At 42.6% G+C, this 24,241-nt stretch overlaps 1 protein-coding gene across 1 annotated transcript; it reads right to left on the bottom strand.

The window, feature by feature from the left end:
* Window positions 1-5,984: 5,984 nt before the first annotated feature.
* Window positions 5,985-23,961, bottom strand: LOC140721570 (uncharacterized). The gene is made up of 6 exons (XM_073036405.1): window positions 23,859-23,961; window positions 16,248-16,628; window positions 12,931-13,059; window positions 10,161-10,207; window positions 6,819-6,870; window positions 5,985-6,134 (listed from the first exon to the last, which is right to left on the bottom strand). Exons 1-5 carry the CDS (start codon window positions 23,959-23,961, stop codon window positions 6,838-6,840), a joined length of 693 nt encoding a protein of 230 aa, XP_072892506.1. The 3' UTR covers window positions 5,985-6,134; window positions 6,819-6,837.
* Between the last annotated feature and the right edge of the window lie 280 nt (window positions 23,962-24,241).

The raw sequence follows: 24,241 nt of genomic DNA, 5'->3' as shown, positions 1-24,241 counted from the left end.
ACCTGCTCCGTATTTGTTCTGTCCAGGTTGGTCCTGTTCCCCTGCTTTTTCTCGCATGCGCTGGTCCCGCTGCTCCGCCCGTTTTGCCTTGCTCGCACTGTCGCGCTGTCTGTCTGCCTCTCCCGAGTTACCTGGGATCATGGCTGTCCTGCTGGTCATCCTGCACCTAGTCCCCGTTCTACCCCTTTGCCTCCGTCGGGCAGGTCTGGCTGGACTCCTGCTGCCCGGCGGAGTGTTCTGCCCTTTCCTATCTGTTGTCCCCATCGGGCAGGTCTGGCTGGACTGCCGCTGCCCGGCGGGGCATTCTGCTCCTCCGCCCCCCCCCCCCCCCCGCTTCCAATGGGCTGTGCCCCGCACTATCCTATGAGTCCGCATCTTGCCCAGGCCTCCGTGTTTCCACCTGGGAGGCGGCCCTACCCCAGATATATACGGCCCGCCAAGAGGGGGCTCTCCTCCAGCCAAGCTATGTACCTCAAGATCCCGCCTCCTGCCTGTACTCTGGGATTGTGCCCCGCACCCGCCTAGCAGTCAGCGTCTTGCTCAGGCCTCTGTGTTTCCACCTTGGAGGTGGCCTTACCCGGGATATATACGGCCCGGGGGTGGGGGGGGGTGTGGCTCTCCTCCAGCCATGCGATGTACCTTAAGTCCCCGCCTTCTGCCAGACCTCTGGGATCCTGCTCTGCCTGACTGAACTCTGGGATCCTGCTCTGCCTGACTGAACCCTGGGATCCTGCTCTGCCTGACTGAACTCTGGGATCCTCCTCTGCCTGACTGAACTTTGGGATCCTGCTCTGCCTGCCCAACTAAGACTCTCTGTCTGCCTGAACCCCAGCATTACCCCTTCCATGCCATGGCATCCCCCTCCTGTCCTACCCCTAGTACTTCAGTGCCTGTGTTCTGCACTTGGGTCCATTCCTGTCCCCACTCCTGACACCTCTACAGACAAACTCCACAGGGAATTTGCCATACTCCGTCCCTGTGCACCTGATCTAAGGACTGGTATTTCAGGGCCTTCCTCCCATGAGCTTCCTTGCATCCTTCCTCCCATGGTACTGTGAGCTCCACCAGGATAACTTGTCGTCAGTATGATGTCTGGTCAAAGTGTGGTTTGCACCAGCTCTGTGAAATACAGCTTCCTCCCCACATTGACCCTCATCTCCCATGCTTTGGCAGTTTGCAACAGATTGGATATAGCCCTCTCCTTGATGAAAATGACTGCCCTGTTTGCTTCTCCGCCAGCTAGTCTCTTTTTACACCTGCCCTGATTCAATATGTCAGCAAAGGACCACATGACCTTATTGTGGTGCCACCTATACTAATTTACCAACAAGTCTGTTGTGGATAAGAAATATTTCCTTAGAGAACAAATAAATGAGCTGTGGGCTGTCTCCTGGGCCCCAGAGTACCAGGATGGCTACACAGACAAACAACTATCAATATGCCACCTGGACATTTTGCAGTAACTCTTTTCCACTGTTATTTAGGGTGGGTTTAAGGTGAAAACTCAACACTTACTTTTTGCACTGAAGCATACACAACTGTATCTTTGGATGTGTGCATTTCCATTTGTGCATTGGTCTGTTGTGTCCAACTGACTTCAGTGTCGAGCACACCATCTCCAACCTGTGGTTCCCATTATCAAAGGGAAACATATTTATGAAGGGGTGAAGTTTCATTCAATAAACCCTCTGTTCTACAAGGAAAAATCAGGTTCTGCTTATTTTTAGAATCATACACTCTCCTGAAAAGCTATTTTCAAATCTCACAATAGCAAAATCCAACTTGCAGTAGGTTACTCCAATCTGAAATGACATTATCTTTGTTCTAATAATTGCAAAACAATAACATGAGATTACTGATCAATGATTGGGTGAAATTTGCATAGTCCAATTTGTTTTTGCATGTCTCTAACTAATGATGCAATTTTAGCAATTGCCACATGAAGTACATCCTCTGCTGAGCCTTTTTGTGAATGAAGGAGATATCGTTCTCCCATGAGGTCCTGCAAAGTAATGATGCCCAGGAACCTGAATGCTGTTCTCTTCAGGCAGAGGGCAATATTTTTATGATGTTAAGTGATGAAAGAATTTTTTGAGTTTCTCCGAGACCTTCCCTAAACCCTGGACAGCACAAGTCCAGTCTAACCTGTTGTTAGAGCAAACTGACAATTCTGGACCATCCTGGTGAATCTTCATTGATCTCCCACTATGACAAGTAAATCTATTCTTAGATAAATTGACCAGAACTGTACACAATAGTCCATCTGTCCCCTTAAAAAGGCTCTTATTGCAGTAGGATTTCCATAATTCAGTAATTAAATTTGCTCTTAATAAGACTACATACCATTTGCCTCCCTAGTATTATACAGCACCAGTCTGTTGAATCTGACCAACTTGTGTACAAGAAGACTTAATTCCTTTTGAACATCATTGCTGTCTTACCACTAAAAACCTTTGCATTTCTATATTGTGCACTAAAATGGCTGACAACATTTTTCTTCATTACATTCCATCCATCACTCACTCACTCACTCACTCAGCTTGTCTACATCCATTTGAATCTTCTTTACATCCTCATCTTGATTTGTGATCATACCTAATTTGGCATCAGTAAAAGTGGAAATAAAACAGTTGGTCATCTCAAACGATCATGGATACAGATTCTCAAAACAGCCCCAGGCACCTGCTGAACTAACAGCCTGTGCTGCTGTCTGTCTGACAGAGACCTGGTCTCTGGGTGTCTCCTCTGTGGGGTAACCACCACCAGAAATGTGCAATCCACAGTCAGTCTTTGGTGAGGACTTGGCAGATATGAAGTCCTGCACTGTGATATGAGGAATCTAAAGGCAAGACTCTCATCTAAATGGAGAAAGATTGCAGTTGAGTGAGGTACAGCGGGATCCAGGTGATGTGTTTAGATCACAAGAAGTTAGCCTGCAGGGTTAAGCAAAAGGCAGATGAAATTTATTGCAAGAGGATGGAAGTTTAGAAATTGGAAAGACTTACTACAATGGTACAGGATACTGGTGAGGTCACACCAAGAGGTCTTGGTTCCTTTATTTAAGCAAGGATGAGCTGCCATTGTAGACAGTCCAAAGGGCTCCATAGAGCACAGAACAGTGTAGCACAGGAACAGGCCCTTCATCTCATGATGTTGTGCTGAAGTAATTAAACTCCCAACTAAACTGATCCCTCTGCCTACACTTGGATAACTCCTGGGATGATGAGGTTGTCCTTTTACAAGTCGCTATAGATGTACATTGTCTGGCCTTTAGAAGAATGAGTGGTGAACTTGTGGAATTGTATAAGATCCTGAGAGGGTGTGACGGAGATGCAGAAATGTTTCCACTCACGTAGTTTGTAAGATCAGGGAACTGAGACCTGGGGAATCGACACAGATGAGCAGAAGCAGATAGATTGAGAGAAGTAGAAAGAAACAGAGAGAGAGAAATGCACAGAGAGGAACAGCAGAACAGAGAAAAGGGTTTGGAGGGAATAGCACAGGAAGATTATGGGGGAGAAAGAAATGAGAAAGAGGAAGGCAGAAAAAAAGAAAGGGGTGGGAGACGAGAAGAGTGCGAATCTTTCATTGATTCTGTTGTGGTTATTATTCTCCAGATTTATTGGGTATGCCCACAAGAAAATGAACCCCAGGGTTGTACATGGTGACACATGTGTAGTTTAATAATACATTTACTTTGAACTTTAACTTTATAACAGAACTGGCCAATTTAAGAAACATTTAAGAGAAGTTTGAATAGGTACATTGATAGTAGTGATATCGTTGGTTATGGTCCTGGTGCAGGTCAATGGGAGTATGCAGTTTAAATTGTTTCAACATGGACTAGATGGGCCGAAGAACCTGTTTCTGTGTTGACTCTGTGACTCTAAACAGAGGGAATGTATTACCTGAAACTGTTGAAACTAAGTCCTGACAGTTTCAACATGCCCAGTAAAAGAAATCAGAGGTCAGGCAGTACATTGTATTCACAGGCACAACGTGGGTAAGGGATTTCACTCAGGCAGAATTTCTTAATTTTTTGATGAAGAGTGTCAACAGGATATTTTCACTCTCTCCGTGTGATGGATATTCACGTTCCAGTTGCTGAGAGGCTTATCCCGAACCTCAGCTTTCTGGTACAGCAGCATGACCTTTCCAAAAGTCAGAGTTGTGTGTGACAAAGTTAAACTTCTAACCAGTATTGTTTGCTCAGCATCTCATTGTAAACAAGAAACAATCTTCAGTTCTTAATGTAAATTTCACGCAAATTTCAGTCTGAAGTTAAAAGGGCAGTTTTAAATGTGTGTTAACTATTTTTCTAAGGTATTTCATTAAAATGAAATAAACTGCTTAAACTACTTCATTAGCTGAAAGTATTTCATCAGTGGGGGGGGGGGGTAGGAACCCACTATTCAAACAGTAGGTGTTGGCAGTTAGACCTCGCCACAGAAACTCGACAGGAAAGTAGGCAGGACTTTGAAGAGTGGGTTGATATAGTATAAACCTCCCAGTGGTGAGGTCCATATAAATACCTGTACCTGTATTAACATTTCCTTTTGAGGTTAAGGGTTTGTGGACCATGAACTCAATACCATCATGTGTAACAACTACAAATAATTCATGAGATCACACCTAATTTTGCATTAACTATTTTCCATTAACAAGCCCACAGTTTACTACAACATCATGTACATTTTCCATTCTTCAAAGAGTAATTCTGAGATAGTTGGTCAAAACATTCACAGTAAATGCTAAATATATTTGTTCTATATGTAAGAATCCTCATTTTAAATTTACACCTTGAAAGACAACCTTATTTTCATTTAAACTATGCACACTTTGTAACGTTTGTGTTTCCTGTGAAGCCGGATTTGCTTCTGACCTGGTTGTACCTTCTGCAGTAACTGGGCAGGCAAACTTTCACCTGTAACATCTGTGATCACACAGAGCACCGTAGCTTACCGCACCCTCACGTCAGGGGAATTACACAGGTAACAGCCACTACCCAGTCTCGTCTGTCATCTCAGCCCTGACAACACGGATCTCTCATTGCCAATGTCCCTTTGGAATAAAACCTATCATGGTGATGGTAAAGGAACTACCAGTCCTGTCTGCTTTTGTGTAAGAAATTGGATAGGAATTGGTTTACTATTGTCATATGTACTGAGGTGCAATGAGAAACTCCTCTTGCATACTGTTCATACAGATCAATTCAACACACAGTGAATCGAAGTGGTACAAGGTAAAACAGCAACAGAAATGCAGAATAAATACAGAATAATGTATCCACTATAACGTAGTCACACAATGAATCACCAGCAACAATGCATCCTCTTTTCACACACGGCATCTGTAAAGGGAATTATTTTAAAACGTGTTGCGTGTTCTTTCCTGGTTCAGCACAAGGTATTTGATAGTGTATTCACAATCAAAGGGACGACACACGTGCACAAGAAAACACTTTATTAGAACTAGCGGAAATGCAATACAAAAGGAAAAACAAATCTCTACAACAGTAGCAGTACAGAAATCAAAATAATACTTATCATCGTGTAAATGAGCTGATCTGTGGAATGCCAACAGACTTTCACAGACTTTCTCTCTCTCTCTCTCTCGCTCACTCTCTCTCTCTCTCGCTCTCACTCCCTCTCTCTCTCTCTCTCTCTCTCGCTCACTCTCTCTCTCGCTCTCACTCCCTCTCTCTCTCTCTCTCTCTCTCTCTCTCTCTCTCTCTGTCTCTCGCTCGCTCTCTCTCACTCTCTCTCTCTGTCTCTCTCTCTCGCTCACTCTCTCTCTCGCTCTCACTCCCCCTCTCTCCCTCTGTCTCTCTCTCTCTGTCTGTCTCTCGCTCTCTCTCTCACTCTCTCTCGCTCTCTCTCTCCCTCTCTCTCACTCTCACTCTCTCTCACTCTCTCTCTCTCTCTCACTCTCTCTCACTCTCTCTCTCTCTCTCTCACTCTCTCTCTCTCACTCACTCTCTCTCTCTCTCTCGTCTCGGAGGTGTGGTCGCACTGAAGGATGTCTTCTTTTCAGATAGCTGTTTTTTGTGTGTTATTTTTGCAGTTGAATTGGTGGCCTCTGCTCAGGGGAAAGTCCTTGCCTCCATCAGCTTAATTCCAGGGCTGTAATTTCTCCTGGGCGAAAACAAAGTATCTATTATTATCAGTCTTACAGACATTAAAATCATTATTATTTGGCCAGTTTCTCCCTGTTCAAACACAACAGATGATCTTCCCCTTGTACTGATGCCCAGTATGTGTTACCGTCTCCGTTTGCTGCAATCTCCCCCTCACAAACCAGAGAATTTGAAGGTGCACCCATACTTTCCCTCCCGCTGTGGAAGCCCTTTCTTCAGTGCCTGCTTCATCCCCTGATTCTGGGGTACACTTGATCACCCTGGTTAGCGATAATCCTTTGAGTAAAGGTCCGTTGTTTAGATTGTACAAGGCTTGGGATACATAGTACAGTCAGCCGCCCCTGTACGGTGTGAGTTGGGGGTCACTAAAAGAATCAGTTCTTTCAAAGGTCCATTCATTCTCTCAATCAGCCTTGATGTTTGGGATTAATTGGATCTGTGGTATACGTGATGAATTCCTCTACTGGCAGCCCAGTCTTTCACGGCCTGCCCTGAGAAGTGAGACCCATTAACTGACATGGGGGTCCCGTAACAACCAATTAATTTCTGCAATCCATTCAGTGTGTGATTTTAGTCAGCATTTGTGCAAGGAATCTCCACGAACAGACCTGAATAGGTTACAACCATGGTAAGCAAATTGTTGCTGCTGTGCCAGGAGTCCGATGTAATCAATCTGTTATACCTGCGCTGGACCATCCCCGTTAATGTGAGCAGTCCACTTCTCTCCTTTTAACCTGCTGACAAATATCACACACAGTGTTAACTTCTTTCGTTATGTCTACAGGTAGTCGTATACCTCGTTGTTGAGCACCTTCACTCGTGGCATGTACTCCCAAATGACCAGCCACAACGCCGAATTCAGAGTCGATGACCCCCTCCCCCCACCGCCCCGAGCCCTTGTTTGCCCGTTCTGCAATGTACCACTTCATTTCACAATAGAGGCTGCCCCCCCCGCCCACCCGGGGTAGTGAAGGTCTCCGAGAGCACCCACGTCAAAATCGGGAGGTCGGGTGTCAGAATGACTTCGCTTCCCTCGGGAGGCCTCCGTCTCCACCAACGCCCTGGCCAGTGGTTGTTTTTCAAAGGGTCTGTATCGGCTAGCTGCACCAGGTAGGGTGCGGGGCCGGAACCCTAGGGGAATGTTCACCCCATTCTGTCCTCGTCATTTACTCCATAAATTCTGATGTAGGGACACCTGTAACTCCACGGTGATCCGGGTAAACGAGGAGACAGAGGCAGGGCCTGAAACACAGTTTCCCGAGCAGCCTCGATGGACTGTTGCTCTGGACCCCACTCAAAGTGTTGCTTTCTTCCTGGTTAGATAAGGGTCACAACAGGACAGTTGGATGTGTTATGCGCTGCCCCCAGGACCACCCCCCACCCCACCTGTATCCTTGTAGTCTTATGAAAGTGTCCCTTTTCATGTCCTTCAAAACCCCTTACATTGGTACTTTTCCATCCCCTGGTGGTAACAGTACCCACCCCCTTATCCCTTACAGCCTTGATCCCAGACAAACATGTTATTACCACTGTTCTCTGTTGTGACTGTAGACTTGTACTCCCTTAACTTTCCCAAAGCATTGCTGTGGACTGATTCTGTTGTACTTTCTCAAAACAAACCCACTCCAAGCGAACACCATTCTGTCTTACAGGCTTCTGTTTTATTTTAGCAGGAGACAAGGAGGAATCAGATTGAACTTTTTCCTTTCAGTCCCACAGAACAATTCTTTCCAGTCAGTTTGAGGACCATCTACATGCCTGGTGAAACATTCACCTCCTTCATCACCAGTCACTAGCCCAGGTTGAAAATGGCCGGGGAAAAATGTTGTGTTGTGAGAAAACTAACATGATATCAGCAATCAGGGAAGACATGTATGTGAGACATGTACATGTATGACATACTTCTACAAGTATGTGAAGAGCAAGAAGATAAGACGTGAGAGAACAGGTCCAATCAAATGTGACTGTGGAGAAGAGTGTATGGAACCAGAGGAGATAGTAGAGGTACTTAATTAATGAACTTGGAGAGTCATAATATGATTAGGAACAGTAAGAATGGCTTTGTCAAAAGCAAGTCATACATTACGAGCCAGATTGAATTTTTGAGGATGTGACTAAGCATATTGATGAATGTGGAGCAGGAGGTGTAGTGTATATGGATTTCAGCAAGGCATTTGACAAGGTACCCCATGCAAGACTTATTGAGAAAGTAAGGAGGAATGGGATCCAGGGGGACATTGCTTTGTGGATCTAGAACTGGCTTCCCACAGAAGGCAAAGAGTGATTGTAGACATTTTATATTCTGCATGGAGGTTGATGACCAGTGGTGTGCCTCAGGTCACAGGCTGGAACTCCTTCTCTTCATGATTTTTATAAGTGACCTGGATGAAGAAGTGGAGGGATGGGTTGGTAAATTTTCTGATGACACAAAGGTTGGAGGTGTTGTGGATACGGTGGAGGGCTGTCAAGAGGTTACAGCAGGACATTGATAGGATGTAAAATTGGGCAGAGAAGTGGCAGATGGAGTTCAATGCAGATAAGTGTGAAGTGGTTCATTTTGATAGGTCAAATATGATGGCAGAATATAGTATTAATGGTAAGACTCTTGGCAGTGTGGAGGATCAGAGGGATCTTGGGGTCAGAGTCCAAAGGACACTCAAAGCTGCTGCGCAGGTTGACTCTGTGGTTAAGAAGGCATGTAGTGCATTGGCCTTCATCAACTGTGGGACTGAATTTGAGAGCTGAGAGGTAATGTTACAGCTATATAGGACCCTGGTCAGACCCCACTTGGAGTACTGTGCTCAGTTCTGGTCACCTCAGTACAGGAAGGATGTGGAAACTATAGAAAGGCTGCAGAGGAGATTTACAATTTCTGGTAATTCCCTCCGCCTCCCTTTCCCCATCCCAGTTTCACTCTGCCTCCTCCTCCAGCTGCCTATCACCTCTCTCATGATTCTTCCTTCTTCTACTACACAGTGCTTTTCCCTTACATTCCTTCTTCACCTTTTCCTGCCTATCCATTTCCTGCTTCCCCTCCCCCACCCCTTGATCTTTCCTCTGATTGGTTTTTCACCTGGCACCTACCAGCCTTCTCCTTCCCACCTTCCTCCCAGCTTCTGTATAGAGCCTCTGGCCCCTCCCTCTTTAGTCCTGATGAAGGGTCTCGGCCTGAAACGTGTACTGCTCGTTTCTACAGATGCTCTCTGACCTGCTGAGTTCCTCCAGCATGTAGTATGTGTTGCTTTGACCCCAGAATCTGCAGTGTATTTTGTGTTGAGATCTACAAGGATATTGCCTAGATTGGTGAGCATGCCTTATGAGAATAGATTAAGTGAAATTGGCCTTTTCTCCTTAGAGTGATGGAGGATGAGAGGTGATCTGATAGAGGTGTATAAGATGATGAGAGGCATTGACCATGTGGATAGTCAGAGGCTTTTCCCCAGGGCTGAAATGGCTAATACGAGAGGGCACAGTTTTAAGTTGCTTGGAAGTAGGTACAGAGGAGATGTCAGGGGTAAGTCTTTTACACAGAGAGTGGTGAGTGCTTGGAATGGGCTACCGGTAACAGTGGTGGAAATTTCTAAAGTAAGTACATGTTTGGCACAACTTTGTGGGCTGAAGGGCCTGTATTGTGCTGTAGGCTTTCTATGTTGCTATGTTTCTACATTTTGCAGCAGGAGTCTCAAGAGGTTTCAGCTAACTTAGTAAGTGTTACATCAAGGGGACCCGCAACAAGCCATGTGCAAATTCAGAGAAACTGATTGAGAAAGTAAACACATAATTGAATGAGTGATTCCAGAAGGAAAAGTTCAGCCTTGGCAAATATTGATGCTTGTGCCAGGTCAAGAAGGTGTTGTACTACTTGTGAAAAGTGAACTAATACCAGGAGCAGGATTGACATCCTAACAGAGAAGTTAAATGCTGCACTAAGTGGGATTCTAATACCATGGGGTAAAGCTTGGGTAGAAACCACATCAAGTTAATATGATCTAGGAAAGTAAAGCTAAGGATAAATTGCACTTACCTGACAGTTACGTCCCTCTTTGCTTTGCTCCTGAGATCCTTTACAAACTGGGGGTGAGGGGGTGGGGAGGGGAATAAAGAAAACATTGTTAATCTTCCTGCAATAATAAACAAATCTGTCATGACATACACACATTTCTGAATGATGCTACATAAAAAGAAATCTGGAACAGTGAAGATTTACTGCTACTACACTTCAGTGTCCTGTGAGCTGACTTTGACTGTGTTGGTTAATAAGGGCTGGGTTCAGTGGGCCCCATGGATGAGAGCTGGTTATCCTCCCGTTCAGTGAGTCATCTCCTGGTTGGCAAGTCCTGGGAGGAATATATGTGCAAGCAGGAGGGACAATGGCCAGTGATCCCTCCATGGTGAGTGAGTCCAACAGTCCGAGATCCATGCAAGTCCACAGTTTGAGGCCTGGAGTTCAAGGTCCCATGCTCAGCCAGTCCTGGTGTTGATACCAAAATCAGCAAGGCTGGAGGTCAAGACCTGATGGTTGAAGCTCCTGCGCCAATGCGTCCATAAGTCAAAGGCCCGATATCTTATAGTCTGTGTGTCTGCGACAGCAGACCAGGTCAGGGGGTGGGAAACCCAGACACAACCTGTCTGGTGTGTGTGAGTGGGTGGGAAAGGGGAAATGGGCTTGTTTTGTTGTTGTAGTTTTGTTTTGATGTTGTTGTTGTTGCTTGTGTTGTTCTGCTGGACATCATGGACCTGCTGTGTTGGCTCTGGAATGTGTGACGATGCTTGGAGCTGTCCCAGCACATCCTGAGGTTGTGTTGGTTGTGAACGCAGCCAACACATTTCACTGTGTGTATTGGTGTACATGTGAGAAATAAACACATCTGAATCTGAATATTACCGGTCAATTGCTTCGAGCCTTTCTCCACGTGATGACAGAATTACAGCCTTGTGAGGAGAGGTTGTTTCCTTTGTTCCATCACAAGCAAACAACAAATATTTATTCTTCAATAAACATCCTATTTACTGAAACAACTAGAAACATAGATTTAACCAGAAGTGTACCAACTTCTCCCTGAATTGGTACTGAATATATGAATTCTGCATAGTTATGAATGGAAAATAAAACAGACACAATTGTATTCTCATCATAATATTCAGGTTAAGAGAGAGAGAGATGAAGTGAGACTGCAGATGATACAATGTGAAGATACTAGAGGAACTTAGCAGGCCAGGGAACATCTGCAGCAGGAAATAGACAGTCCAGATTATGGGTCAGAGCCCTAATTTAGATAAAGTACTTGGAATAATGTGACCTGTTAAAGATTGGCTCCTGTGAGACATAAAAGCAGAAGTTCAGAGATGTAGAAACCAACACTGAAGGAAAATGAAAAAAAAATGAAAGTAATTAACAAAGGTTGGGCAAATGTGATGAGCACAGAACAGTATAACACAGTACACACCCTTTGACCCAGAATGTTGTGCTGACCTTTTAACCTACTCCAAGACTAATCTAACTCTTCCCTCCTGCATAGCCCTACATTGTTCTATCATCCATGTGCCTGTCTAACAGTTTTTTTTAAACACCCCTAATGTACCTGCCTCTATCACCACCCCTACCAGAGTGTTCCACACACTCACCACTCTCTGTGTAAAAAACTCACCTCTGGCATTTCCCCTATAATTTATTCCAATCACTTTAAAGTTATACTCCTGCTTATTAACCATTTCTGCCATAGGCAAATGTCTCTGGCTATCCACTTGATCTATGCCTCTTACCATCTTATACATCTCCATCAAGTCACTGCTCATCCTCCTCTCCAGAGAGAAAACTTGAGCTTGTTCAATCTATCCTCATAAGACATGCATTCAAATCCAGACGGCAGTCTGGTAAATCTCCTCTGCGTTCTACTTAAAGCTTCCACATCCTTCCTATAATAAGGTGACCAGAACTGAACACAATAACTCAAGTGTGGTCTCACCAGGATTTTGTAGAGCTGCAAAATTATTTCATACTCTTGAACTCAATCCCCAGCTAATGAAGGTCCACACACCAAACACCTTCTTAACAACCTTATCAATGTGCTCAGCAACTTTCAAGTATCAATGGACGTGGACCTCAAGATCCTTCTATCACTCCACATTGCTGAGAATTTTGACTTCAGACTTGACTTTCCAAAGTGTATCACTTCACACGTGGTTAAATACTGTGGCAGTTAACAGAAATGGCTGCTTCTATTTCTTTTAAGCATTGTATTGTGCGTAAGTGGCAGGTGTGGGGTGAGTGAGATGAGAATGTTGCCCAATGCCAGGGGAAATATCTTTAAAATTCAAACTTGAGTATTTTAATATGAAGCCAGAAAACACACCCTCACATGTTAGAGAGGGAAATACTGAACTCTCCCCACATGCTACAATTGAAAAGTCACCAACACAAAGGCATTTAGATGAAGTTCAAATATAGATTAGTCATAATTTAATTGGAAGGGGATAGTGGAACTCCCACCTCCCCAATCCCTTTGCTGGAGCCCAGACCCACACAATGTTCTCACTCTGTACTTATACAGTGATGCCCAGCTTCAGGGTGAATGACATTGGGTGATGAATAATGGAGACTGTTGATTAAACATGGCCATTATTATAAAAATGTACAGTGATCAAGAAAGTTTAAATATTATTTTCAAAGAAGTAGTAACATTTGTGATGCAAAAAATATTAAGATGAACACCCAGGTCTAATTATACTCATGAAAATCAATCCAAAGACAGACACATCACGTTTTGGGTTACCTGAGACTACATCCTGCTTACCTCTTCGCATTTTCACAATGAGGCACAAGATGATGACAGTAGCAGTGAACACAACAATTCGAATAATAACTTCTTCCTTTATCACTGGAGTCCTGTCTGTAGCTGGTGTTTCTGTTGAGCACCTGTTCACTACATCGTACAACAAACAACAAATAACACAGAGTGGATCAAGCATAAGCACGCTTATTTTACTTGCTGCAAGAGAAAACAATTACCACACAGAAGTTGGTTACAGCTTCGAAACAGCAGACAGCAAGGTCACTCTTTTATGCACAAGTGTTTTCTGCCCACACTCGTTTAAGGCAGAGTGCTCTAATCTGCAGACTCTAAACTGCTCTAGTCATTTTAGCTTTGCTATCAGCCAGTGGAGCTCAAGGAAAATCACATTTATTTATTCAGAGTAAGTGACTGTCATGGGAAACATGGCCATTTATTGTCTATTCCACCCTGAACCAAGGCGACAACTGAGAATAAACCAGTTAGTGAAGCAGAGTTACACTGAGGTCCCACTGAGTGAGAAAGGTGGGATAGTTCCCTGAAAAGCATCAGATTTTCCTTCTGACAATCCACTCATTTCACAATCACCATTACTAGAATTAATTGCAGATGTTTGATTTTTAATTTCCAGCTTTCATATGGAATCCAGACTGATATGTAACGTGCTGGCCCAAAACTTTGTTCGCCCAGTCATTTAATCATTACACTGCCACTGATTTTGTGAAGTGTGAAATCACCTTGGAACTCATGCATTCCTTGTACAGTAATGGAGATCGGGTGGTTTTCTACACAACACAACGAGAACACAGCAATGGACGGAGCTTTGAACAGGGAAGAACGCTTAGAAAGAAAATGCAATATGAATATACGGTCTCCATTTACCTTTTGCTGTTCACTAGCAATATATTGACAATGCTCAGAAATTCATTAAAATTATCTTAAAATGACAGACACAAAGCTGAGGTTTACAAATGAAATCTACAGCACAATAATAAGGAAATTGTTGTTGAAACTTTATCCACATCCACGCTTGCTGGGTCCAACTGGATTTTTGTATCTGGTTCTGGACTCCTCACTCTAGGATAGATCTCCTGGCTTTGGACAGGATGGTGAGGGATTTACTGGAATGGTGCCAGGAATTGAAGACAGCAGAAATGTGGAATATGTTTGTATCCTCGGCAGAGAAGGAAGCTGGGAGAGTGAAGTGTGTTCATATTGTCTCCGATGGAGAGATTGCTCCTAATCCCCGGGGACAATGTGGGGTGTAAGTCAATAGAACAGTTGGGAAGTAAAACTCACAGCCCATTCTCATATTCTGGGATTCACTGGATGAAAATCCGGTGGAAACAGTTTCAGGAATCACTTCCAATGTGGTTTAATATACACTCAGCATTTACAGAACTCTGAAGTAATAACAAGGCTGTGAGACTAATTTAATAAGCAGCCCTTACTGTAGTGAAACATAGAAACATAGAAAACCTACGGCACAATACAGGCCCTTTGGCCCACAAAGCTATGCTGAACAGGTCCTTACCTTAGAAATCACCTAGGGTTACCCATAGTCGTTTCCACCTGCACCACTATGATGGCCCAATGGCCTCTTGTACATAATCGAGCTGTGATTCTAAAGCACTAGAACTGGGATATTGACCAGGTGGAATGGTCCGGGCAGTCATTGTTCTGAGAAGAGTTATTGTTGAGTCCAAGGTTCACCCTGAACGTTACCACCTTGTTCAATTCTTATAGGGAGCAATGTATCTCATAAAATATTTATTTTAAATTAACTGTTGAGTTCACTGTCTCTTCTCTTCCAGCAATGTGGTATTGAAGGCGTTCCCCTTCACTTTCCGATGGGCTTTACTGTGTCCACCCTCAGTGATTCGTCTTTCCTTTCTTGTCTTTGACCAAAACCATGTGTCTTCACCCAGTAACATGTCTTTCCTTTTCAAATGCATTGAGCTGCAACTGATCCCACGTGAATTCCAACTGAATATCCACCCTTTTCTTTTCAGAACCACCCTGGATCACCGGGCGACCTATGGACTCACTTTCAAGGACTCTACAACTCATTGTCTCCATTTGTTTGTTTCTATATTTATCTATTTATTTATATGTTTATATATTTTTGTTATTTGCACAGTTTTCTTTTACAATTGGTCAGTTGTCAGTGTTTGTGTGCAGTTTATCATTCATTCTATTGTATTTCTTTGTTCTGATACGTGTATGGAAGCGAATCTCCGGGTAATATCTGGTAACATACACGTCCTTTGATAATAAATTTACTTTGAACTTTCTCCTGCAGTATTCCTCGCTGAGATCCATGCTAACTCCGCTCAGACATGAATAACCCTCAACTCTCTCTACAACAACCTGTCTCAGCGCTGTCCTGATCCACAATTCCACTTTATCCTCTGTAACATTCAGTGCTGACACAGACAACGTGTCCCCTCCTTTCTAAAGCGAACGACTGTAAACCTCAACAAAGCCGCTCCTGGGTTTCCTTTGCCTCTTCACTTTCCACACTGACAAGTCCCAACTCCCCCCAAACCCCCTCCCTCCGCCGCATTCTCACCATCTATAGTCTGGATTCGATACTGATCTTCCCCTCTCCTTTCCCGAGCGATCGATCCTCAGCTTCTGACCTCACCCACATCTTTTTCCATCATTTTAATTTAATAATTCCAGCCCAATAAGCCGCTGAACTCCTCGTCTGTAGCCAGTGCCTCCGTGTCCATTTCTTTCTCAGAGAGCGGACTGTTGGAACTCTAGAACGGCCTTTGTCCCATCCAACCCGCCCTCGCCTCCTCTGCGGCGTAATATTGACTTCTGGCGAAGGGTCTTTGACCAGAAACGTCGTCTGTTTCTCTTTCCACTGATGCTGCCTAACCTGCCAAGTGTTTCCAACATTTTGTTTTTAAAACTCAATCTTACCCTGAGTTTTAAAAACCTGTGGGTGGCAGGGTGGAGATACGTCTCTACCAGAGGAGGTGTAGGGCGCTCCTTACCCCCGCTCGCCTGCAGGTCACCCTTGGGCAAAGTGTAGCACCTGCTTCACCCCGGATCAGGGACATGTGGAGCCACGGGAGCAGGTGGTGGGTGGCCGTACGAGCAGACGGTGCATATCACAAGCCCTGGTTACGCGACCACTGACGCCAGGCAGACAATCTCTGAAGAGTACTGATAATGGCTGGGGTCACCCTCTTGTAAAGACACTGCCCAGAAGATGGCAATGGCAAACCACTTCTGTTGAAAATATTGCCATGAACAAACATGGTCAAGGCCGCGAGAGAGCACGGCACATAACGAACGAACGATCTTACCCTGGGAAGTTGTTCCATCCGATCGAACTGTTAACACCAAGCTTCCCTTCTCCGTCCCCGTAGAGTCGCTGATGGATAATTCATAAATCCCACTGTCGTTGATCTGCAGGTCTCTCAGTAACAGTGAAGCGTTCTCCGGGAAAAGCAGCGCCCGGTGTTTATATGGTTCGGAGACAGTGATGAACGATCTACCGTCATTGAGGTGACATTCTTGCCCCGGGAAGCAGGTATATTCCACACATACACTAGCGTTCCCGCCTCTGGTCCATGTGATCCGCAGATACCCGTGTGGGTCCGGGACTGTGTAAGAGACCGGTAGGAGCACGGACTGGCCGGCGGTTCCATTCACTCTGTCCTGATGCACCCTCGGTGTTAGAGCGGCTGAAGGTGGAGATGGGAATTGTTATAATATAAAGTGGCGACATTTAAACAATAAACGCAATCATTGTTTGGGCTGCAGAGTGTAACTAACTTGAGTGTAACTAATTCTGTCCATTTTTCACACATCTCACCACCGCCCTGTAATGATCTTGGACCCGCTGTGCTTAATGTGGGATCTTTCTGTTCTCCGGCTCATTGAGTCTGAGCCATTCCCCAACAACAGTCCCAGTCCGGGACATCCAGCGTTAAGATCCACCCGTCCCCGGGGAAGGACCAGCGGCGCGATAATTCTGTACCTTTCCGTCACCGTTATACACTGACTGATGGACAACGCCGGGACTGGGAGGTTGTGGGACAGGTGCTGGTCCATCCCGGGGAGAACCGGCTCCATTCCTGCCCCAGGATTACGCGGACAATTCTGAATCAGCCAACAGCGATTCCAATTCGAATCTGACAGAACAGAAGGCCGATTGGCCCATGGAGCCTATTTGGAAAACTTTCCTGTGATGTTATTTTAAGATTTTTTTTAATTGAATTTTCAAATACGTTACAGAAAGAAAAAAAAATTATCAACTCTTCCCCCCCCCCCGCTTAATCCCTCCCCCCTAACATATCCCTATAGAAAAAAAGAAGAAAAAAAAGAAAGAAAGAATGCCTGGATATCGGAAGATCCCCACATGCTCCATGGAGTTCATAATAGCTTTAATATTTATATTTCTTTCCCCAGATAACCAATAATTTTATCTTCGGAGCACCTATATATTTAATCCTACTTTTTGTAAATAAGGGCGCCAAATTTTCAGAAATATTTCATATTTATCTCTTAAATTATAAGTTATTTTTTCAAGTGGAATGCAGCTAAAAATTTCATTCTTCCAACGATCTATACTTAAGTATGAATCCGATTTCCAAGTAACTGCAATAGCCTTTTTGGCTACTGCCAATGCAATTTTTATGAATTCTTTCTGTTATTTATTCAGTTTGGATTTCGATTTTATCCCTTCAATATCGCCTAGTAAAAATAATATTGGATTGTGTGGAAGTTGTATTCCAATAATTTGTTCCAGTAAAACTCTTAAATTTGTCCAAAAAGGTTGAATTTTAGAACAAGACCAAGTACAGTGTAAAAAAGTACCAATTTCTTGATTACATCGAAAACATTGATCAGATAAATTTGAGTTTAATCTATTTATTTTTTGTGGTGTAATATATATTTGATGTAAAAAGTTATATTGTACTAATCTTAGTCGAACATTTATTGTATTTGTCATACTGTCAAGACAATCTTGACCAACTTGTTTTATCAATTTTAATATTCAAATCAGTTTCCCATTTTTGTCTTGACTTATAAATTCCTTGTTTAATTACCTGTTTTTGAATCAAATTATACATACCAGAATTTTTCTTTTTATTTTTCCTTTATGAATTAAAGTTTCTATTTCATTAGGTTTCGGCAATAACATTGTTTGACCCAGTTTATCTCTTAAATAAGCCCTTAATTGGAAATAACAGAAAAGAGTGTTCTTTGATATTTTATATTTATTCTTTAATTGGTCAAATGACATTAATATACCTCCTTCAAAACAGTCTCCTATATATCTAATCCCTTTGTGAAACCAGTTATATAAAAGTTGATTATCCTTTGTAAAAGGGATAAGTTTATTTTGAATTAAAGGTCTCTTTGCTAATAAAGATTTCTTTATCTCATCATCAACATTTATCTTATTCCATAAATCAATCAAATGTTTTAGTATAGGAGATTCTTTCTTTTCCCGTATCCATTTAGATTCCCATTTATATATAAAATCTTCTGGTATATTTTCTCCTATTTTATCCAATACTATTCTAATCCATGCTGGTTTATCTTCATCAAAAAAAGATGCAATAAATCTAAGTTGATTTGCTTTGCAATAATTCTTAAAATTTGGTAATTGTAACCCTCCTAGGTCAAATTTCCATGTCAATTTTTCCAACGATATTCTTGACATTTTACCTTTCCAAAGGAATTTCCTCACACATTTATTTAACTCTTGAAAAATCTTCTGCGGTAATTGTATTGGTAATGTTTGGAATAAATATTGTAATCTAGGGAATATATTCATTTTTACAGCATTGACTCTACCTATTAATGTTACTGGTAACATCATCCATTTATCAAGATCCTCTTGAATTTTTTTCAATAATGGCAAATAATTGAATTTATATAAATTCTTTATATCATTATCAACTCTTATACCTAAATACCTTATACCATTTATCGGCCATCTAAATTGAGTTATTAATTGACATTGACTATAATCTCCTTTAATAAGGGGTAGAATTTCACTTTTATCCCAATTTATTTTGTACCCTGATATTTTCCCATATTCTTCCAATCTAGAAGATAATTTACACAACAAATGTAATGGGTTAGTTTGATAAATCAGAACATCATCAGCAAATAAGTTAATCTTATATTCCTCCTGATTAACTCTGAAACCCATAATATCCGAGTCAGTTCTAATTAATTCAGCTAATGGTGCTATCGCCAACACAAAGAAAGCAGGTGATAATGGACAACCTTGTCTAGTTGACCTTGTTAATTGAAATGATGTTGAAATTTGGCCATTTGTCACCACTTTAGCTTTGGGGTTAGTATTCAAGGTGTTAATCCATTTTATAAAAGATACTCCTAATATTTTTCCAATACCTTAAATAAAAAATCCCATTCCAATCTATCAAATGCTTTTTCTGCATCCAAAGCAACTGCTACACTCATTTCTTCCCTCTTTGACCAAATGAATTATGCTAAGTAACCGGGTTACGTTATCTGCCGATTGTCTATTTTTAATAAATCCTGTTTGGTCCATTTGTATTAATTTTGGTAAGTATTTAGATAATCCTAATAGATAAAATCATTGCTATTATTTTATAATCCATGTTCAACAAAGAAATAGGTCTATATTATATTAGTTTTAAAAGACCTCTGTCTTTTTTTTGGCAATACTATTAAAATAGCTGTCGAAAAAGATTCTGGAAGGTTATGTGTTCTTTCTGCTTTGTGTATCAGCTCCATAAAAGGAGGAATTAATAAATCTTTAAACTTTTTGTAAAATTTAGGCAGAAAACCATCTTCTCCTGGAGATTTATTACTCTGAAGTGATCCTAGAGCTTCTTCGACCTCTTTTAATGTAAAAGGCACATCTAATCCCTTCTGTTCTTCTGAATTCAATTTTGGGAGAGTTATTTGTGATAAAAACCTTTCTATCTCATCAATATCATTTTGAGATTCTGATTGATACAATTCAGAATAAAACATTTTTAATGTTTCATTGATTTCTAATAGTTGGTAAGTAATTTTATTTACACTTGTTCTAATTGCATTTATCGTTTTGGAAGCCTGGTCTGTTTTTAACTGCCAAGCAAGAATCTTGTGTGATCTTTCACCTAGTTCATAATATCTCTGTTTAGTTCTCATAATTACTTTTTCTGTTCGGTATGTCTGAAGTGTATTATATTGTAGTTTCTTATTAACAAGTTGTCTTTGTTATTCTTCTGTCATATAGCTTTGAGATTTTTTTCTAATTTAGTAATCTCTTTTTCCAATTGATCTATTTCTACCATATATTCCTTCTTAATTTTAGAAGTATAACTTATTATCTGGCCTCTCAAATATGCCTTCATTGCTTTCCATAATATAAATTTATCATCAACTGAATGTGAGTTTGTATCCAAAAAAAACTGAATTTGTTATTTCATAAAATCGCAAAAATCTTGATGTATTAATAATATTAAATTAAATCTCCATCTGTAAATCGATTCCTCCTTATCCATCATTATCATTGTCATTGTCAAGGGGGAATGGTCTGACAATATTCTTGCTTTATATTCCATATTTTTCACTGTCTTGAATATTCGCTGATAGTAAGAAAAAATCTATCCTTGAATAAGTTTTATGTCTATTTAAATAAAATGAATAATCTCTTTCTCTTGGGTTAATTCTTTTCCATATATCAATCAAATTTAAATCTTTCATCAATGATAAAGTTAATTTTGCTGCTTTTGGTTTTGTAACAACCTTTGTTGACCTATCTAAAACTGGGTCTAGACAAAAGTTAAAGTCTCCACCTATTAATATTTTATCATGTGCGTCAGCCAAATTCAAAATATCCTCCTATATAAATTTTACATCACTTTCATTTGGTGCATAAATATTCATAAGAGTCCATAGTTCTGAAAAGATTTGACAATGTATAATTACATATCTTCCGCAGAATCAATTAATACATTTTGTATTTTAATTGGTAAAGTTTTGTTGACCAAAATTGCAACTCTCCTTGCTTTTGAATTAAATGAAGCTGCTATAACATTTCTGACCCAATCTCTCTTTAATTTCTGATGTTCCATCTCTGTTAAATGTGTTTCTTGTATAAAAGCTGTATCTATTTTCATTTTCTTAATGTATGTTAAAATTCTTTTTCTTTTCACTGGTCCATTAAGCCCATTAACAATAAAACTTTAAAAATTCAGTAAATCAGTCATTATTTTTAACGGGGTTACTTAAGTCTATAATAATACATAATATTTCAACTCTCATAGTACCCCGGGGAATTATTTTAAAATTCTCCATGTTGCTATGTGTCTCCCCCCCACCCACCCCCCCATCATCCAGGCAAAGAAAGAAAGATAAAAGAAAAATAGATTATAAAGGAAAAAAAAACACCCCGCTAATGTTGTGAATGAAAAAAAACACAACATTACCCCCCTCCGTTGTGCCGGTCATGGCAAACGCGATGATTACACACGTGAATCCCGTAGCGATCGATACTGTACCTACCCGTCACCGTTAAACACTGACTGGTGGACAGCGCCGGGGTCGGGAGGTTGTGGAACAGGTGCGGGTCCATCCCGGGGAGAATCGTCTGCATTCCTGCCCCAGGATTACCCGGACAGTTCTGATTCAGCCAACAACGATTCTGATTCGAATCAGACAGCGTAGGAGGCCGATCGGCCCATGGAGCCTATATGAAAAACTTTCCTGTCGTTATGTTATTGACACAAACCCAATTTCCAAACAAAACCCAAGATTTGAACACGCGGGAGTTATAGATTTGGTTCACTGAACGGTCGGATTATCCCAGATAAATCCTCCGACACGCCTACATCCCAAATAAACGCTACAAGGCAGAATCGCGATGGTTAACCGTGGGGATTCTCACCGGTAACAGCAGAGAGGTAAGCGGAAATAGCGAGACCGCACACTCCAGGAGCCTCTGTAAACCGCATGGTGCTGCGGGCTGTGTTAAACTGTTGAGGGACGTTGAGTTCACGGGGCGAATGTTCGGCCACTGTCAGTGAGTTTCACAACTCCGCAGTGATACTCACCCAGTCTCGGGTCCCGGGAGCGGGTGGGGTTCCGGCCTCAACAACCCAACATTAACCCTTTGATGGTTATTGTTTTAACCTGTGGGGTGTGTCGGGACAAAACCGGCATCAGGGGGATGTCCACTTTCCGCAATCTGCAGACCCGCACCGCAGTCTCGGTGGAATAGTGGAAATTCCCCGCGTCTGTGAGCTCCCACATCTCGGAGCGGACATTGTCAACGGGGATTTGTCAACACTAACTTCCTTAGGACGGCCGACACAATGGTTCCCGATTGAAGACCGGCGGTGGGTCGACTTCACAGACCCACAACTAAAGAAATTCCGCCCCATCTGTTCTCAAAGGGGGTCCTTGTATTCTGAGGCTGTGTAAATTCCCCCACTACAGGAAACATTCTCTCCACATCCCACACTATCTACGCCTTTCAACATTACACAATGAGATCTCTCATCGTTCTTCCAAACTCCAGTGAGGACAGGCCCAGAACCATCAAAACGTCTGCCCGAAACGTCAGCTCCTTATTCCTCTCCATAAATGCTGCCTGGCCTGCTGAGTTCCTCCAGCATTTTGTCTGGATTTCCAGCATCTGCACAATCTCTTGTGTTTACCCTTGGCCCCGTCTACTATGATCCGGCATCGTTGGAAAAGGCTGAGACTCTGCAGTGTCCCTTGTTCCCGTCATTCACTGAATAGGTGCCGAGAGAACAGCTGACGGGGTCAGTGTGGGACAGACGTGCTCAGGTTTGTTGAAACTAAAACCATTTGTTACAATTCAGGCAATAGCTTTCCCCGGAGTGAAATGTACGGGGCTTCGCAACTCCGCCTGTCGCAGGAAAGCAGCTTCCATTAACCAGCAACGCACACAAGATGCTGCAGGAACTCAACAGCTCAGACAGCATCCATAGAGATGATTAAACTGTCCACGTTTCGGGCCAAGATTGTTCTTCAGGACTGAGAAGGAAGGGGGAGATGCCGGAAGTAAAAGGTGGGAGGAGGGGAAGGAGTCTGGCTGGAAGGTGATAGGTGAAGCCAGGTGGGTAGGAAAGGTCAAGGGCCGGATAAGAAGGAATCTGATAGCAGAGGAGAGTGGGCCAAAGGCGAAAGGGAAGGAGGAGGGTGATGAGGTTAAAGGTCAGATAGGGGAATGTAGGAAGGGGGGGCGGGATTAGTTTACCGGAAGAAGAAATCATGCCATCAGGTTGGAGGGAAAGGCCACGTGCGCTTCTCGCTGTGGCCATCAGGAGGGAGGTAAAGCAGCCTCAGGTCCCATATTAACAGGATGAGGAACAGTTATTACCACTTATCCATCAAACTCCTGAAGCAATGGGGATAATTTCACTCACCCCACTCCCCCAACACTATTCCCACAACCTACAGACTCACTTCCAAGGACTTTTAAACTAATGTTCCAGATACTTATTGTTTATTGATTTATTATTATTCTTTAGCTTTTGCTATTTTTTGTATTTGCACAATTAGTTGTCTTTTGCACACTGGTTGTTTGTCCGTCTTTGCTGTGCGTGATTTTTCATTGATTCTGTTGTGTTTTGTTCTATTCACTGTCAGTGTTTGCAATGAAATGAATCTCAGGATTGTTTATGGTGACGTATATGTACTTTGATAACTCATTTACTTTGAACTTTGAACATGATGTTCTCCTGAGGGATTGTCTCCAAGATATTAAGATTAATTCCCATCATGGAGAATGCCTGTGTGTGACTTTGTTTAAAATGGGGAGGCCGATCCACGGGCAGCTACCACACGATGCTTCACAGATCAGAGTCAGGGTCCAGTGACTGAGACCCTTCACCGCTGGGACCTTCCACCGCTTTCACTGTCGTTGTGTCATCATCTTCCATCAGCTCCACCTTTGTGGTCTTGCTTGGATCGTTCTTTGTCTAGAACCTTCTTGACATCACCGCTATGGGTGATCACACTAGGAGCTAAATTACCGACGTTTCTGGCCGACATCTTTCATCAGGACCTCTGTCCGCTACTTGTCGCTTTACTTCTCTCGGTAGATACTGCCTGACCTGCTGAGCTCGTCTCACATGTTGTGTGTGTTTCGTAACACTTTGAACTCATTGAGTTCGGAAGATTCGGTGACGTGGCCTACAGGACTGGGCGTCACCATCAAGCCCAGCAGTTCATGCCTTTGAGAAGGCGGGAGTGAACCACCTGCTTGAACGGTGGCAGTTCTTCTGGTGAAGGGGACCTCACGGTGCTTTTGGGGTGGTAATTCCAGGGTTCA

The sequence above is a fragment of the Hemitrygon akajei genome, chromosome 2 (genome assembly GCF_048418815.1).
Source record: "Hemitrygon akajei chromosome 2, sHemAka1.3, whole genome shotgun sequence".
NCBI lineage: Eukaryota > Metazoa > Chordata > Chondrichthyes > Myliobatiformes > Dasyatidae > Hemitrygon > Hemitrygon akajei.
Note: the sequence above shows the minus strand (reverse complement) of the source record. Positions and strands in the feature narration are given on the sequence as shown.

Bases quoted from the DNA above. Each gene is read 5' to 3' on its own strand.
- LOC140721570 (XM_073036405.1), bottom strand. From the start codon at position 23,961: ATGTCGGCCAGAAACGTCGGTAATTTAGCTCCTAGTGTGATCACCCAT. The intron at 10,208-12,930 runs GTAAGCAGGATG...CCTCACCCCCAG, and splicing joins CATTGTGAAAATGCGAAGAG to TTTGTAAAGGATCTCAGGAG. The intron at 6,871-10,160 runs GTAAGTGCAATT...ATTTGTCAGCAG, and splicing joins AAGAGGGACGTAACTGTCAG to GTTAAAAGGAGAGAAGTGGA.